Source organism: Salmo trutta, chromosome 4 (genome assembly GCF_901001165.1).
Source record: "Salmo trutta chromosome 4, fSalTru1.1, whole genome shotgun sequence".
NCBI lineage: Eukaryota > Metazoa > Chordata > Actinopteri > Salmoniformes > Salmonidae > Salmo > Salmo trutta.
Genome location: NC_042960.1, coordinates 70114235 through 70131350, shown reverse-complemented (window position 1 = coordinate 70131350; position 17116 = coordinate 70114235). Strand labels below are relative to the sequence as shown.

Genomic DNA, 17116 nt, shown 5'->3' with positions numbered 1-17116 from the left:
CCTACCTCCCTGCCTCCGTCCCTCCCTCCCTACCTCCCTCCATCCGTCCCTCTGTCCCTCCCTCCGTCCCTCCCTACCTACCTTACTCCGTCCAACCCTGCCCTCCAAGATGATATGACGTAAAATCTCTTTGGATGAAAAGCGTCTGCTAAATGGCATATAGATAATATATTATTATTATTATTATTATGATAAAAGAGAGAGAGGAATGGAGAAAGAGAGAAGAGGGGGGAAAAAGGGACAGAGACGAGACAAGTAGATGAGAGAAAAGGCCGGTATCACCACCCAGCTTTCTTCCTGGCATGATACTGCTGGTCTAACCATGGTTACAAAGAGAGAAAAACACTCGCATTACCATGAGAAAGGCATTGGGTACAGTGGGCCTTCATCCCTACGGCACCCTAATTCCCTATATAGTGCACTAATGTTGACCAGAGCCCTATTAGAGAATAGGGTGCCGTTTGGGACGCAGGGAGACTGGTACTCCCATTATGCCTCCAGAAAGCGAAAGAGCTCTGATTTCAAGGGATGTTTAACCTCCATTCAGACGGTAACAAAGACGTGGTTGTCTGTCACACTGAGAACAGAGAACATTGGTGCTGGATGATTGGGGTTGGGTGGGAGGAAAGGGAAAAGAGGGGGGAGGTTAGATCACAGACCTTGTTTGTTCCCACTCTTTACTTCAGAGCTGTCTCTATTCTCAGTGAAGAGCTTCCTCTATTCCCAGTGAAGAGCTGCCTCTATTCCCAGTGAAGGGCTTCCTCTATTCCCAGTGAAGGGCTTCCTCTATTCCCAGTGAAGTGCTGTCTCTATTCCCAGCGAAGAGCTTCCTCTATTCCCAGCGAAGCGCTGCCTCTATTCCCAGTGAAGAGCTGTCTCTACTCCCAGTGAAGTGCTGTCTCTATTCCCAGTGAAGAGCTGCCTCTATTCCCAGTGAAGAGCTGCCTCTATTCCCAGTGAAGAGCTTCCTCTATTCCCAGTGAAGAGTATGTATTAAATGTATTAAAAATGGAAATGTCACATTTACATAAGTATTCAGACCCTTTACTCAGTACTTTGTTGAAGCACCTTTGGCAGCGATTACAGCCTCGATTCTTCTTGGGCATGATGCTACAAGCTTGGCACACCTGTATTTGGGGAGTTTCTCCCATTCTTCTCTGCAGATCCTCTCAAGCTCTGTCAGGTTGGATGGGGAGCGTCGCTGCACAGCTATTTTCATCTCTCTCCAGAGATGTTTGATCGGGTTCAAGTCCGGGCTCTGGCTGGGCCACTCAAGGACATTCAGAGACTTGTCTCGAAGCCACTCTTGCTTTGTCTTGGCTGTGTGCTCAGGGTCATTGTCCTGTTGGAAGGTGAACCTTCGCCCCAGTCTGAGGTCCTGAGTGCTCTGGAGCAGGTTTTCATCAAGGATCTCTCTGTACCTTGCTCCGTTCATCTTTCCCTCGATCCTGACTAGCCTTTCAGTCCCTGCCACTAAAAAACATCCCCACAGCATGATGCTGCCACCACCATGCTTCAACATAGGGATGGTTTCCTCCAGATGTGATGCTTGGCATTCAGGCCAAAGAGTTCAATCTTGGTTTCATCAGACCGGAGAGTCTTGTTTCTCATGGTCTGAGAGTCCTTTAGGTGCCTTTTGGCAAACTCCAAGTGGGCTGTCATGTGCCTTTTACTGAGGAGTGGCTTCCGTCTGGCCACTCTGCCATAAAGGCCTGATTGGTGGAGTGCTGCAGAGATGGTTGTCCTTCTGGAAGGTTTTCCCATCTCTACAGATGAACTCTGGAGCTCTGTCAGAGTGACCATCAGGTTCTTGGTCACCTCCCTGACCAAGGCCCTTCTCCCCCGATTGTTCAGTTTGGCCGGGAGTTTGGCCAACTCTACGAAGAGTCTTGGTGATTCCAAACTTCTTCCATTTAAGAATGATGGAGGCTATTGTGTTCTTGGGGACCTTCAATGCTGCAGACATTTTTTGGTACCCTTCCCCAGATCTGTGCCTCGACACAATCCTGTCTCGGAGCAATTCCTTCGACCTCATGGCTTGGTTTTTACTCTGACATGCACTGTCAACTGTGGGACTTTATATAGACAGGTGTGTGCTTTTCCAAATCATGTCCAATCAACTGGTGAACCGCCTGGGGGAGTTTACAGAGGTGTGGGGCATCATGGGGGTTCTATGTACAGAGGGGTGGGGTTGGTTGTAACTTTTTAGGTCTGTTACAATGAAGTGAAGACCGGGTGGAATGATATAACTATTGGGCTAATAAAGATATTTTTTTAAATATAAAAAAAAAATTCCCTCTTCCTCCTCTCTCTCCTAGCCCTCTGTTCTGCGTCTGGGCCTGGCTGACTTGTACTAAAATGTATGACACCTGTATTAAATGTATGACCCCTGCCATAACACATAGGATGGGAAGGAGGGAACGAGATGTGCAGTACATACAGTAGGGAATAGAATGCTATTTGGGATGAGCCCATATCGTGGCCCACAGCTGTAGGAAGTAGGAGTGCTGAGGATACTGCAACAATCCCTGATGAATCAGAATATATATATATTGTTCTTCTCTCACATAACCACTGGGACTTCATTACTCCTTTCTGAGCGGACCAAAATGGCCGTCAGCAGCGCGGGGAGAAAAGTTCTCTCAACAAATCATTTTCAGCCCTTAATATCTTCCCTATGCCCTGTCTGTGGAGACCCTGGAGGTCACCTCCCCCAGACCCTGCACCCACACTGCTCCCTGCACCCACCCTGTAAGACCCTGGATTGACCCCAGCCCCAGCTTCCCATGGTCTCCATTCTCCCTGGTCCCATGGTCCCCAGCCTCCATGGTCCCCGTCCTCCATGTTCCCCGTCCTCCATGCTCCCCAGCCTCCCTGGTCCCCTGCCTCCATGGTCCCCAGCCTCCATGGTCCCCTGCATCCATGGTCCCCAGCCTCCATGGTCCCCTGCCTCCATGCTCCCCAGCCTCCATGGTCCCCAGCCTCCATGGTCCCCAGCCTCCATGGTCCCCTGCCTCCATGGTCCCCAGCCTCCCTGGTCCCCTGCCTCCATGCTCCCCAGCCTCCATGGTCCCCAGCCTCCATGGTCCCCAGCCTCCCTGGTCCCCCAGCCTCCATGGTCCCCAGCCTCCATGGTCCCCAGCCTCCCTGGTCCCCTGCCTCCATGGTCCCCAGCCTCCCTGGTCCCCCAGCCTCCCTGGTCCCCCAGCCTCCCTGGTCCCCCATCCTCCATGGTCCCCAGCCTCCATGGTCCCCAGCCTCCCTGGCCCCCTGCCTCCATGGTCCCCAGCCTCCCTGGTCCCTGTCCTCCATGGCCCCAGCCTCCCTGGTCCCCCAGCCTCCCTGGTCCCCAGCCTCCCTGGTCCCCCAGCCTCCATGGTCCCCAGCCTCCATGGTCCCCAGCCTCCCTGGTCCCCTGCCTCCATGGTCCCCAGCCTCCCTGGTCCCCCAGCCTCCCTGGTCCCCCAGCCTCCCTGGTCCCCCATCCTCCATGGTCCCCAGCCTCCATGGTCCCCAGCCTCCCTGGCCCCCTGCCTCCATGGTCCCCAGCCTCCCTGGTCCCTGTCCCCATGGCCCCAGCCTCCCTGGTCCCCCAGCCTCCCTGGTCCCCAGCCTCCCTGGTCCCCAGCCTCCATGGTCCCCAGCCTCAATGGTCCCCAGCCTCCATGGTCCCCAGCCTCCATGCTCCCCAGCCTCCATGGCCCCCAGCCTCCATGGTCCCCAGCCTCCCTGGTCCCCAGCCTCCATGGTCCCCAGCCTCCCTGGTCCCCAGCCTCCCTGGTCCCCAGCCTCCATGGTCCCCAGCCTCCCTGGTCCCCAGCCTCCATGGTCCCCAGCCTCCCTGGTCCCCAGCCTCCCTGGTCCCCAGCCTCCATGGTCCCCAGCCTCCCTGGTCCCCAGCCTCCATGGTCCCCAGCCTCCCTGGTCCCCAGCCTCCCTGGTCCCCAGCCTCCCTGGTCCCCAGCCTCCATGGTCCCCAGCCTCCATGGTCCCCAGCCTCCCTGGTCCCCAGCCTCCCTGGTCCCCAGCCTCCCTGGTCCCCAGCCTCCATGGTCCCCAGCCTCCATGGTCCCCAGCCTCCCTGGTCTCCAGTCTCCATGGTCCCCAGCCTCCCTGGTCCCCAGCCTCCCTGGTCCCCAGCCTCCCTGGTCCCCAGCCTCCCTGGTCCCCAGCCTCCGTGGTCCCCTGCCTCCATGGTCCCCAGCCTCCATGCTCCCCAGCCTCCATGCTCCCCAGCCTCCATGCTCCCCAGCCTCCATGCTCCCCAGCCTCCATGGTCCCCAGCCTCCATGGTCCCCAGCCTCCCTGGTCCCCCAGCCTCCATGGTCCCCAGCCTCCATGGTCCCCAGCCTCCCTGGTCCCCTGCCTCCATGGTCCCCAGCCTCCCTGGTCCCCCAGCCTCCCTGGTCCCCCAGCCTCCCTGGTCCCCCATCCTCCATGGTCCCCAGCCTCCATGGTCCCCAGCCTCCCTGGCCCCCTGCCTCCATGGTCCCCAGCCTCCCTGGTCCCTGTCCTCCATGGCCCCAGCCTCCCTGGTCCCCCAGCCTCCCTGGTCCCCAGCCTCCCTGGTCCCCCAGCCTCCATGGTCCCCAGCCTCCATGGTCCCCAGCCTCCATGGTCCCCAGCCTCCCTGGTCCCCCAGCCTCCCTGGTCCCCCAGCCTCCCTGGTCCCCCATCCTCCATGGTCCCCAGCCTCCATGGTCCCCAGCCTCCCTGGCCCCCTGCCTCCATGGTCCCCAGCCTCCCTGGTCCCTGTCCTCCATGGCCCCAGCCTCCCTGGTCCCCCAGCCTCCCTGGTCCCCAGCCTCCCTGGTCCCCAGCCTCCATGGTCCCCAGCCTCAATGGTCCCCAGCCTCCATGGTCCCCAGCCTCCATGCTCCCCAGCCTCCATGGCCCCCAGCCTCCATGGTCCCCAGCCTCCCTGGTCCCCAGCCTCCATGGTCCCCAGCCTCCCTGGTCCCCAGCCTCCCTGGTCCCCAGCCTCCATGGTCCCCAGCCTCCCTGGTCCCCAGCCTCCATGGTCCCCAGCCTCCCTGGTCCCCAGCCTCCCTGGTCCCCAGCCTCCCTGGTCCCCAGCCTCCATGGTCCCCAGCCTCCATGGTCCCCAGCCTCCCTGGTCCACAGTCTCCGTGGTCTCCAGTCTCCCTGGTCCCCAGCCTCCCTGGTCCCCAGCCTCCCTGGTCCCCCAGCCTCCCTGGTCCCCCAGCCTCCCTGGTCCCCAGTCTCCCTGGTCCCCCAGCCTCCCTGGTCCCCCAGCCTCCCTGGTCCCCAGTCTCCCTGGTCCCCAGCCTCCCTGGTCCCCCAGCCTCCCTGGTCCCCAGCCTCCCTGGTCCCCCAGCCTCCCTGGTCCCCAGTCTCCGTGGTCTCCAGTCTCCGTGGTCTCCAGCCTCCCTGGTCTCCAGTCTCCGTGGTCTCCAGTCTCCGTGGTCTCCAGTCTCCGTGGTCCCCAGCCTCCGTGGTCCCCAGCCTCCATGGTCCCCAGCCTCCATGGTCCCCAGCCTCCATGGTCCCCAGCCTCCATGGTCCCCAGCCTCCATGGTCCCCAGCCTCCCTGGTCCCCAGCCTCCCTGGTCCCCAGCCTCCCTGGTCCCCAGCCTCCGTGGTCCCCAGCCTCCCTGGTCCCCAGCCTCCATGGTCCCCAGCCTCCCTGGTCCCCAGCCTCCCTGGTCCCCAGCCTCCATGGTCCCCAGCCTCCCTGGTCCCCAGCCTCCATGGTCTCCAGTCTCCCTGGCCCCAGCCTCCATGGTCCCCAGCCTCCCTGGTCCCCAGCCTCCATGGTCTCCAGTCTCCATGGTCCCCATCCTCCATGGTCCCCAGCCTCCCTGGTCCCCCGTCCTGCCTGTTTGTTTGTGTATCTACTTTACTGTGTCATGGAGAAACGGTTTGCTTTCCTGCATTGCTCAACAAGCCCTGTGTCTACCGGTTCAGGGAGGGAGGGGAATAGGAGAGGAGTGGTGTCTCAGTCTGTGTGTTTCTGGGAGGGAGGCAGGGAGGGAGGGGGGAGGAGAGGAGGAGAGGAGTGGTGTCTCAGTCTGTGTGTTTCTGGGAGGGAGGCAGGGAAGGAGGGGGGAGGAGAGGAGGAGAGGAGTGGTGTCTCAGTCTGTGTGTTTCTGGGAGGGAGGCAGGGAAGGAGGGGGGAGGAGAGGAGGAGAGGAGTGGTGTCTCAGTCTGTGTGTTTCTGGGAGGGAGGGAGGAGTGGTGGTGTCTGTGTTTATCTGTCTGGGTGTAGATAAGGAGTTGTTTGATGGGGATAAGAGGAAGGAGTGTGATTTAGGTCAGCCAATCTGATTCATAGAGAGAGAGAAAGATGGGAGGTGGACGAGAGAGACACAGAGGGAGGAGAGAGACGAGTAAGAGCGATGGAGAGAGAAATGTAGAGAGAGAGGGGTGGTAGAGAGAGAGGGGTGGAGAGGAGGTAGAGGGGTGGTAGAGAGAGAGGGGTGGAGAGGAGGTAGAGGGGTGGTAAAGAGAGATGGATGGAGAGGAGGTAGAGGGGTGGTAGAGAGAGAGGGATGGAGAGGAGGTAGAGGGGTGGTAGAGAGAGAGGGATGGAGAGGAGGTAGAGGGGTGGTAGAGAGAGAGGGATGGAGAGGAGGTAGAGGGGTGGTAGAGAGAGAGGGATGGAGAGGAGGTAGAGGGGTGGTAGAGAGAGAGGGATGGAGAGGAGGTAGAGGGGTGGTAGAGAGAGAGGGATGGAGAGGAGGTAGAGGGGTGGTAGAGAGAGAGGGATGGAGAGGAGGTAGAGGGGTGGTAGAGAGAGAGGGATGGAGAGGAGGTAGAGGGGTGGTAGAGAGAGAGGGATGGAGAGGAGGTAGAGGGGTGGTAGAGAGAGAGGGAAGGAAGGCCCAGGTCCCTTGGCCATAGCAGGGAACAGTAATTACATAAAGGGATTAGTATAGACAGGAGAGAGGGGTGGAGAGGAGGTAGAGGGGTGGTAGAGAGAGAGGGAGGGGGTAGAGGGGTGGTAGAGAGAGAGGGATGGGGAGGAGGTAGAGGGGTGGTAAAGAGAGATGGATGGAGAGGAGGTAGAGGGGTGGTAGAGAGAGAGGGAAGGAAGGCCCAGGTCCCTTGGCCATAGCAGGGAACAGTAATTACATAAAGGGATTAGTATAGACAGGAGAGAGGGGTGGAGAGGAGGTAGAGGGGTGGTAGAGAGAGAGGGAGGGGGTAGAGGGGTGGTAGAGAGAGAGGGATGGGGAGGAGGTAGAGGGGTGGTAGAGAGAGAGGGATGGGGAGGAGGTAGAGGGGTGGTAGAGAGAGAGGGATGGAGAGGAGGTACAGGGGTGGTAGAGAGAGGGGGTAGAGGAGTGGTAGAAAGGAGGTAGAGGGGTGGTAGAGAGGAGGTGGAGGGATGGGGAGGAGGTAGAGAGGTGAAGGGCTAGTCCCACTGCTGGCTTGACTCTTAAACTAAGCAGGGTTAGTCCTGGTCGGTCCCTGGATGGGAGACCAGATGCAGCTGGAAGTCCAGTTGGGGTTACTCTTTCTTCTGATCTAAGGAGATTCTAATGCCCCAGTGCAGTAAAGGGGAAGTTGCCATGTGTGCCGACTTTCAGATGGGAAGTTATAAGGGTGTCCTTATTTTCCGTTGTCACTAAAGATCCCATGGTACATTTACATTTTAGTCATTTAGCAGACGCTCTTATCCAGAGCGACTTACAGTAGTGAATGCATACATTTCATACAATTTTTTTATTTTTTATTTTTTTTGTACTGGCCCCCCCGTGGGAATCGAACCCACAACCCTGGCGTTACAAACACCATGCTCTACCAACTGAGCCACAGGGAAGGCTGGTACTTATTGTAAGAGTAGGGGTGTTAACCCCGGTGTCCTGGTTAAATGTCCAATCTGGCCCTCATACCACCATGGCCACCGAATCATCCCCAGCTCATTCATCCCCCCCTCTCCCCTGTAACTCTTTCCCAGGTTGTTGCTATAAAATGGAACATGTTCTCAGTAAGGTTATTATAATTTTGAGATTTTTTTTAAATTGAAATTGACATGCAAATCAAATCACATTTTATTCGTCACATGTCATGCAGATGCTAATAGCTAGTGGCTGTCTCACCTGGGCTTTTATCCTCTAATAGTCAGATTAACTTTGAGGTTGTGTCATACGGGTCGTTGAATGGAGACCAAGACGCAGCGTGGATAGTGCTCATTCTGTGTCTTTACTGAAATACACTTTAACAACAAAACAACAAAACGACCAACAACGATAGACACCTGCCTCTGATTGGAAAGCCAAAACATAGAAAACAAAACATAGAAATCTTGAAAAAGCCCACATATAAACAGAAAACCCAAAACAACCCAAAACAACCACCTGTCACACCCTGACCGCTCTACTATGGAAAATGATCTCTTCCAAGGGTCAGGACGTGACAGGTTGGTCCCCTTTTACCTCTGTTCCACACAGGCTGTCCTCTCCTGACTCTACAGGCTGTCTTCTCCTGACTCTACAGGCTGTCCTCTCCTGACTCTACAGGCTGTCTTCTCCTGACTCTACAGGCTGTCCTCTCCTGACTCTACAGGCTGTCTTCTCCTGACTCTACAGGCTGTCTTCTCCTGACTCTACAGGCTGTCCTCTCCTGACTCTACAGGCTGTCTTCTCCTGACTCTACAGGCTGTCCTCTCCTGACTCTACAGGTTGTCCTCTCCTGACTCTACAGGCTGTCTTCTCCTGACTCTACAGGCTGTCTTCTCCTGACTCTACAGGCTGTCCTCTCCTGACTCTACAGGCTGTCTTCTCCTGACTCTACAGGCTGTCTTCTCCTGACTCTACAGGCTGTCTTCTCCTGACTCTACAGGCTGTCCTCTCCTGACTCTACAGGCTGTCTTCTCCTGACTCTACAGGCTGTCCTCTCCTGACTCTACAGGCTGTCTTCTCCTGACTCTACAGGCTGTCCTCTCCTGACTCTACAGGCTGTCTTCTCCTGACTCTACAGGCTGTCCTCTCCTGACTCTACAGGCTGTCTTCTCCTGACTCTACAGGCCGTCTTCTCCTGACTCTACAGGCTGTCTTCTCCTGACTCTACAGGCTGCTACTATGGTTTAGTGTGGGTGTGTTTACTATAGTTTAGTGTGGGTGTGTGTTTGATAGAGTTTAGTGTGGGTGTGTTTACTATAGTTTAGTGTGGGTGTGTTTGATAGAGTTTAGTGTGGGTGTGTTTACTAGAGTTTAGTGTGGGTGTGTGTTCTAGAGTTTAGTGTGGGTGTGTGTTCTAGAGTTTAGTGTGGGTGTGTGTTTACTAGAGTTTAGTGTGGGTGTGTTTACTAGAGTTTAGTGTGGGTGTGTTTACTATAGTTTAGTGTGGGTGTGTTTACTAGAGTTTAGTGTGGGTGTGTGTTCTAGAGTTTAGTGTGGGTGTGTGTTCTAGAGTTTAGTGTGGGTGTGTGTTTACTAGAGTTTAGTGTGGGTGTGTTTGATAGAGTTTAGTGTGGGTGTGTGTTCTAGAGTTTAGTGTGGGTGTGTGTTCTAGAGTTTAGTGTGGGTGTGTTTACTAGAGTTTAGTGTGGGTGTGTGTTCTAGAGTTTAGTGTGGGTGTGTGTTCTAGAGTTTAGTGTGGGTGTGTTTACTAGAGTTTAGTGTGGGTGTGTGTTCTACAGTTTAGTGTGGGTGTGTTTGATAGAGTTTAGTGTGGGTGTGTTTACTATAGTTTAGTGTGGGTGTGTTTGATAGAGTTTAGTGTGGGTGTGTGTTTACTAGAGTTTAGTGTGGGTGTGTGTTCTAGAGTTTAGTGTGGGTGTGTGTTTACTAGAGTTTAGTGTGGGTGTGTTTACTAGAGTTTAGTGTGGGTGTGTTTACTAGAGTTTAATGTGGGTGTGTGTTTTAGAGTTTAGTGTGGGTGTGTTTACTAGAGTTTAGTGTGGGTGTGTATACTAGAGTGTAGTGTGGGTGTGTTTTCTAGAGTTTAGTGTGGGTGTGTTTTCTAGAGTTTAGTGTGGGTGTGTTTACTAGAGTTTAGTGTGGGTGTGTTTACTAGAGTTTAGTGTGGGTGTGTTTTGTAGAGTTTAGTGTGGGTGTGTGTTCTAGAGTTTAGTGTGGGTGTGTTTTCTAGAGTTTAGTGTGGGTGTGTGTTCTAGAGTTTAGTGTGGGTGTGTTTACTAGAGTTTAGTGTGGGTGTGTGTTCTACAGTTTAGTGTGGGTGTGTTTGATAGAGTTTAGTGTGGGTGTGTTTACTATAGTTTAGTGTGGGTGTGTTTGATAGAGTTTAGTGTGGGTGTGTGTTTACTAGAGTTTAGTGTGGGTGTGTGTTCTAGAGTTTAGTGTGGGTGTGTGTTTACTAGAGTTTAGTGTGGGTGTGTTTACTAGAGTTTAGTGTGGGTGTGTTTACTAGAGTTTAATGTGGGTGTGTGTTTTAGAGTTTAGTGTGGGTGTGTTTACTAGAGTTTAGTGTGGGTGTGTATACTAGAGTGTAGTGTGGGTGTGTTTTCTAGAGTTTAGTGTGGGTGTGTTTTCTAGAGTTTAGTGTGGGTGTGTTTACTAGAGTTTAGTGTGGGTGTGTTTACTAGAGTTTAGTGTGGGTGTGTTTTCTAGAGTTTAGTGTGGGTGTGTGTTCTAGAGTTTAGTGTGGGTGTGTTTTCTAGAGTTTAGTGTGGGTGTGTGTTCTAGAGTTTAGTGTGGGTGTGTTTACTAGAGTTTAGTGTGGGTGTGTGTTCTAGAGTTTAGTGTGGGTGTGTTTACTAGAGTTTAGTGTGGGTGTGTGTTCTAGAGTTTAGTGTGGGTGTGTTTACTAGAGTTTAGTGTGGGTGTGTTTACTAGAGTTTAGTGTGGGTGTCTGTTTTTCTGAACCCTTCAAGCGTCAGTTCTTTGTCAGAATGTGATGAGGATAATTACTGCTTCAGCCTTTCTGCCTCTGATCCCAGATCCTGTCCTTAAAGGAAATAGAATCACTTTATAACACGTTTATTGGACAGAGAATGAAATCAAAGAAACTGACAGCTAGCTAGCTAGCTAGGTGCCCAGCCTCATAGCAGCGTTTACAGCTAGCAGGATGTAAAGATGATGTTTGTTCTTCCAGGATCTTTTCTCTTCTCTCTCCTCTACCAAGCTGTACCTCTCTCTAAACACATTACTCTGCATCAAACCCTTGACTCATTTCCTCAGTTCTTCTCTATCTGCGTTAGAAGAAGAGGAAGCAGGGATTTGTCGGCTGAAGACAGCCCTTGTCTTCCCAGCGAGCGCTAAGTAGACTATGACAAGATTTCCACTCCGTTTTCCTAATCTGTGTAAGCGAACCTGTTCTGGGATGTATTTCACATGGTTTGTCTTTTGATTGGGATTAGGCTGGATTAGTCGATCCTCTTACCCCGGGATGTGGCTCAGTACAGTTTATCACTAACAGCCCAGGGCCTCAGCTCAGCGTCTCAGCCTCGCCGCAGAGGAAAGCTGGTAAATCCTCCTTTCTATCACTCTGATCAGAGTCTTTAATCTGACTTCCCAAAGAAAGCCAGCGATCACACTGGACTTCATGGTAATGGAAATGCATTCCAGGTGACTACCTCATAAAGCTGGTTGAGAGAATGCCAAGAGTGTGCAAAGCTGTCATCAAGGCAAAGGGTGGCTACTTTGAAGAATCTCAAATATATTTTGATTTGTTTAACACTTTTTTTGGTTACTACATGATTCCACATGTGTTATTTCATAGTTTTGATGTCTTCACTATTATTCTACAATGTAGAAAATAGTAAAAATAAAGAAAAAACCCTTGAATGAGTAGGTGTGTCCAAACTTTTGACTGGTACTGTACATAAATGCTTTATGTCATATGACGCTGTACTTACCATAAAGTCAGACACCTTTGGTCATTCATAACACATTCATAAAGGCTTAATGATGTCAACACAAATGTATTAAACACTTAGGGAATTATCATTAACAGCTAAAACAAAATAAATATTAAAGACATGTTTAAACCATACATTTCATTTTATTTCATTAATTATATTACACAGGGCTGTGAATAGTGTGGCTTGTCCCTGAGCTGGCAGACGAATAGTTTTTGCCTCTCTTCCTGCTGGAGGGTACTGCATGTTGGTTCCAACCTTAAAAGTAACAACAAAGAAAGTTAGCAGGTCTGTTAGGAAATGCCTTTGTCTAACCATCTGGATAAGGTCTGTGGTGCGCCAGAAACTAAATGGGGAGATGGGAAACTCCTTTCAATTCATATACATGGTCACGTCATGAGTTGAAACCCGACCGTCTTAAGATAACTAAATATGTGGCATATAGATGGTTCAACATGTACAAGGTCAAGTGACTTACCATCTTTGATGTTACCGATTTCAAATTTTGCGCGAAGATGGAAGGAACTGCTCCACAGAGAGGGCGTGGCCACAAGAGGATCGCGTCCAGTAGAGGGCGCCGATACGCTAGCTACCTTTCTTTGCCTGTTCGTTAGCCAACTAGCATTCAGCTACAGAGGCTAGCTGCGGGACTTTGTACAATCAAGCTAACATTAGCTAGGTAATGTTAGCTAGGTAGCTACCGTAGCTAATTAAAATATCTGCTTGTGTTTATTGATTAACCTCAGCTTGAATACCACCATATAGCTAGCTATCTACAAGAGCCTACACTTCTTCTGATTGGCAGCCTGGTGCAAGCAGCTTTGTTGTTGCCGAGCAACCGACCCGGTGTTAGAACTTTGAACTTCGGCTAAAAAAAAGATGTTAGCATTGTCAGAAATGCTACAAAAAGAAACAACGTTTCTTAACGGACGGAAATGTGCACGTGAGAGCTATACATTACCAAATCAAGCAAAATCTTTTACACCTACAAACTTTGTCAATCCGGCATTTTTTAAAGTCCAATGGTCACTTTTTTGACAATATAGTCTTGTTTTAATCCGAGGTCTAGAATTTGATATAGGTAGCCACAAGAAATACTCTTAAAACTCAAATTGTTAATGACCTTATTCATATTGGCTTAGATATGATGATAGGAAGATTTTGAATTTAACACTGAGCTTCATCCAATCGTCACGTCTGTAATGATAGCCTGCTGCATACATTTACATATGAGTTGTTTTTATATATATAAAATAATAAGTAATACTCATAGCCTAGAAACCTAAAAAATAATATTTACATTTACATTTAAGTCATTTAGCAGACGCTCTTATCCAGAGCGACTTACAAATTGGAGCATTCACCTTATGATATCCAGTGGAACAACCACTTTACAATAGTACATCTATATTCATACCTGTCACGCCCTGATCTGTTTCACCTGTCCTTGTGATTATCTCTAGCCCCCTCCAGGTGTAGGTTTTGGCCTTTCTAGAGAGTTTTTCCTAGCCACCATGTAAATGGTGCTTCTACACCTGCATTGCTTGCTGTTTGGGATTTTAGGCTGGGTTTCTGTACAGCACTTTGAGATATCAGCTGATGTAAGAAGGGCTATATAAATACATTTGATTTGATTTGACCATCTTCCCCATTATCCCCTGTGTATTTATACCTGTGTTCTCTGTCTGTCTGTTGCCAGTTCGTCTTGTTTGTCAAGCTTAACAGCAGCGTTCGTCCTGTCAGCTCCTGTCTTTTCCCTGCCTCTCTTTTTCTCATCCTCCTGTTTTTTTTTACCCTTGTCTGTCCTGACCCTGTACCCGCCCGCCTGACCACTCTGCCTGACCCTGACCCTGTACCCGCCCGCCTGACCACTCTGCCTGACCCTGACCCTGTATCCGCCCGCCTGACCACTCTGCCTGACCCTGACCCTGTACCCGCCCGCCTGACCACTCTGCCTGACCCTGTACCCGCCCGCCTGACCACTCTGCCTGACCCTGACCCTGTACCCGCCCGCCTGACCACTCTGCCTGACCCTGACCCTGTACCCGCCCGCCTGACCACTCTGCCTGACCCTGTACCCGCCCGCCTGACCACTCTGCCTGACCCTGTACCCGCCCGCCTGACCACTCTGCCTGACCCTGACCCTGTACCCGCCCGCCTGACCACTCTGCCTGACCCTGTACCCGCCTGCCGTCCTGTACCTTTGCTCCTACTCTGGATTATCGACCCCTGTCTGCTTTGACCTGTCGTTTACCTGCCCCTGTTGTTACAATAAACATTGTTACTTCACACAGTCTGCACTTGGGTCTTACCTTGATGCCTGATAATACCCTTCTGTTTATAGGCCCTGGCCTGAAGTAGTGCACTATAAAGGGAATAGGGTAGAATTTGGAACATATACATTGTTTTTCCAGCAACCAATCCAATATATTTTTTTTTACATAATTGCCGGATTGTTTAGTCCCGTAACATTCCATGTTAATATTCCACAGTTAAAGCCGTTGCTGCATATGACAACTTTTTCTGACATTTAAGACTTTCCTGGATGTTGTGCTTTGACATGGAAATATTTAAATCCTTGAGTCCTATTTTTAATCCGTTAAGGCTCTTTATAATTCAATAAATATGTTTAAAGAAGAGCAAGGCAGGCTTTTCTCCAGGCTCTCTGTCGTGCGCACGCACACACACCAACTACCTCTTATTAAATGTTGTGAGATTGTGCCCTAATCTCGAAGGCACACATGTTGGGAAGAATAAAAGCAATGTTATTCTCTCTCTTCCTCCTCATCTCATCTTTAGCCTTCAAGTCAATGAAAATTCCTGTTGATGAGAAGTCTGTGTCGATGTGCCACAGATGGCGTTAGGCTGAGTGGCAGGAGGAGACAAAGGAGAGGCTTAAGATAAGGCCCCACTAACCTACCTATGCCTCCATCCTTTCCTTCTTCTTCATTCCCTGACTGACTGAACTCTCCAATCTGACAGGCTTTGTGGTAGTAGTCTCTGCTCTCATAGGGCCCGATTCCGATTAAGGAAATTACACCTTTTCCTACGCTCTTCTCAGTAGTTGGTGTTTAGACTTACCTTATGAAGTACGCCCCTATCCTCATCGATATGGACCGCAGTGGAGAAGGTGAAAAACTTCATGTTCCTCTGAGTACTGACAATCACTGACAATCTGAAATGGTCCACCCAAACAGATAGTGTGGTGAAGAAGGTGCAACAGTGCCTCTTCAACCTCAGGAGGCTGAAGAAATTTGGCTTAGCACCTAAGCCACTCACAAACTTTTACGGAGGCACAATTGAGAGCATCCTGTCGGGCTGTATCACTGCCTGGTACAGAAACTGCACCACCAGCAACTGCAGGGCTCTCCAGAGGGTGGTGCGGTCTGCTCAACGCATCACCGGGTGTAAACTACCTGCCCTCCTGGACATCTAGAGCACCCGATGTCACAGGAAGGCCAAAAAGGTCATCAAGAACATCATATATACACCTGTTCTGAAAGGCCCCAGAGTCTGCAACACCACTAAGCAAGGGGCACCACCAAGCATGAGGCACTATGAATTCCAAGGAGCTCTCCAAACAGGTCAGGGACAAAGTTGTGGAGAAGTACAGATCAGTGTTGGGTTATAAAAAATATCTGAAACTTTGAACATCCCACGGAGCACCATTAAATCCATTATTAAAAAATTGAAAGAATATGGCACCACAACAAACCTGCCAAGAAAGGGCCGCCCACCAAAACTCATGGACCAGGCAAGGAAGGCATTAATCATAGAGGCAACAAAGAGACCAGAGATAACCCTGAAGGAGCTGCAAAGCTCCACAGCGGAGATTGGAGTATCTGTCCATAGGACCACTTTAAGCCATACACTCCACAGAGCTGGGCTTTACAGAAGAGTGGCCAGAAAAAAGCCATTGCTTAAAGAAAAATATAAGCAAACACGTTTGGTGTTTGTCAAAAGGCATGTGGGAGACTCCCCAAACATATGGAAGAAGGTACTCTGGTCAGATGAGACTCAAATGTAGCTTTTTGGCTATCAAGGAAAACACTATGTCTGGTGCAAACCCAACACCTCTCATCACCCCGAGAATACCATCCCCACAGTGAAGCATGGTGGTGGCGGCATCATGCTGTGGGGATGTTTTTCATCGGCAGGGACTGGGAAACTGGTCAGAATTGAAGGAATGATGGATGGTGCTAAATAAAGGGATAATCTTGAGGGAAACCTGTTTGTCTTCCAGAGATTTGAGACTGGGACGGAGGTTCACCTTCCAGCAGGACAATGACCCTAAGCATACTGCTAAAGCAACACTTGAATGGTTTAAGGGGAAACATTTAAATGTCTTGGAATGGCCTAGTCAAAGCCCAGACCTCAATCCAATTGAGAATCTATGGTATGACTTAACCTGTTACATCTAGGGGGCAGTATTTTCACGGCTGGATAAAAAACGTACCCGATTTAATCTGATTATTAGTCCTGCCCAGAAACTGGAATATGCATATAATTATTAGCTTTGGAGAGAAAACACTCCAAAGTTTCTGAAACTGTTTGAATGGTGTCTGTGAGTATAACAGAACTCCTATGGCAGGCAAAAACCTGAGATGCTTCTGTTCAGGAAGTACCCTGTCTGAACATTTCTTGCCCTTCTTGATTCTCTCTATCGTTTACAAAGGATCTCTGCTCTTACGTGACACTTCTCACGTCAACAATGGAGTCTCACAGCCCGGGAAAAACAGGAATGATGTCATTCAAAGCCCTGGCTGAAGCACACGAGAGCAAAAGCTGAGTGGTCAGTCAATGGACTAAGCCTTAGGCGCGTGACACGCCCCGCCCCCGGCTTTTGGTTTTTTCCTCAGTTTACAGACAGGCAGATTCCCGGTCGGAATATTATCGCTTCTCTACGAGATAAATTGCATAAATATTGGTTTTAAACAGCGGTTGACATGCTTCGAAGTACGGTAATGGAATATTTCGAAATTTTTTGTCATATTTTGCGTCATGCTCGTGGCCGAGATTTAGCGTTGGGATAGTGTCTAGAACGCACGAACAAAACGTCGCTGTTTGGATATAACGATGGATTATTTGGGACCAAACCTACATTTGTTATTGAAGTAGAAGTCCTGGCAGTGTATTCTGATGAAGAACAAGCAAGGTAAGAACATTTTTCTTATAGGAAATGTGATTTTGGTGAAGGCTACACTGGGTGGGTGTCTAAATAGCTAGCCCTGTAACGCCGGGCTATGTACTTACATTATTGCAAAATGTGCTTCATCCGAAAAGCTATTTTAAAATCGGACATATCGAGTGCATAGAGGAGTTCTGTAT

At 50.7% G+C, this 17116-nt stretch overlaps 1 protein-coding gene and 1 non-coding gene across 2 annotated transcripts; both read right to left on the bottom strand.

Annotated features, from left to right (window-relative positions):
• Positions 1-3646: 3646 nt before the first annotated feature.
• Positions 3647-5776, bottom strand: LOC115193086 (spidroin-2-like). The gene has a single exon (XM_029752069.1). The coding sequence runs from the start codon at positions 5774-5776 to the stop codon at positions 3647-3649; it is 2130 nt and encodes a 709-aa protein (XP_029607929.1).
• Positions 5777-7713: 1937 nt separating this feature from the next.
• On the bottom strand, positions 7714-7788 carry trnat-ugu (transfer RNA threonine (anticodon UGU)). Its single transcript has one exon. It is a non-coding gene; the product is annotated as a tRNA-Thr (tRNA).
• Between the last annotated feature and the right edge of the window lie 9328 nt (positions 7789-17116).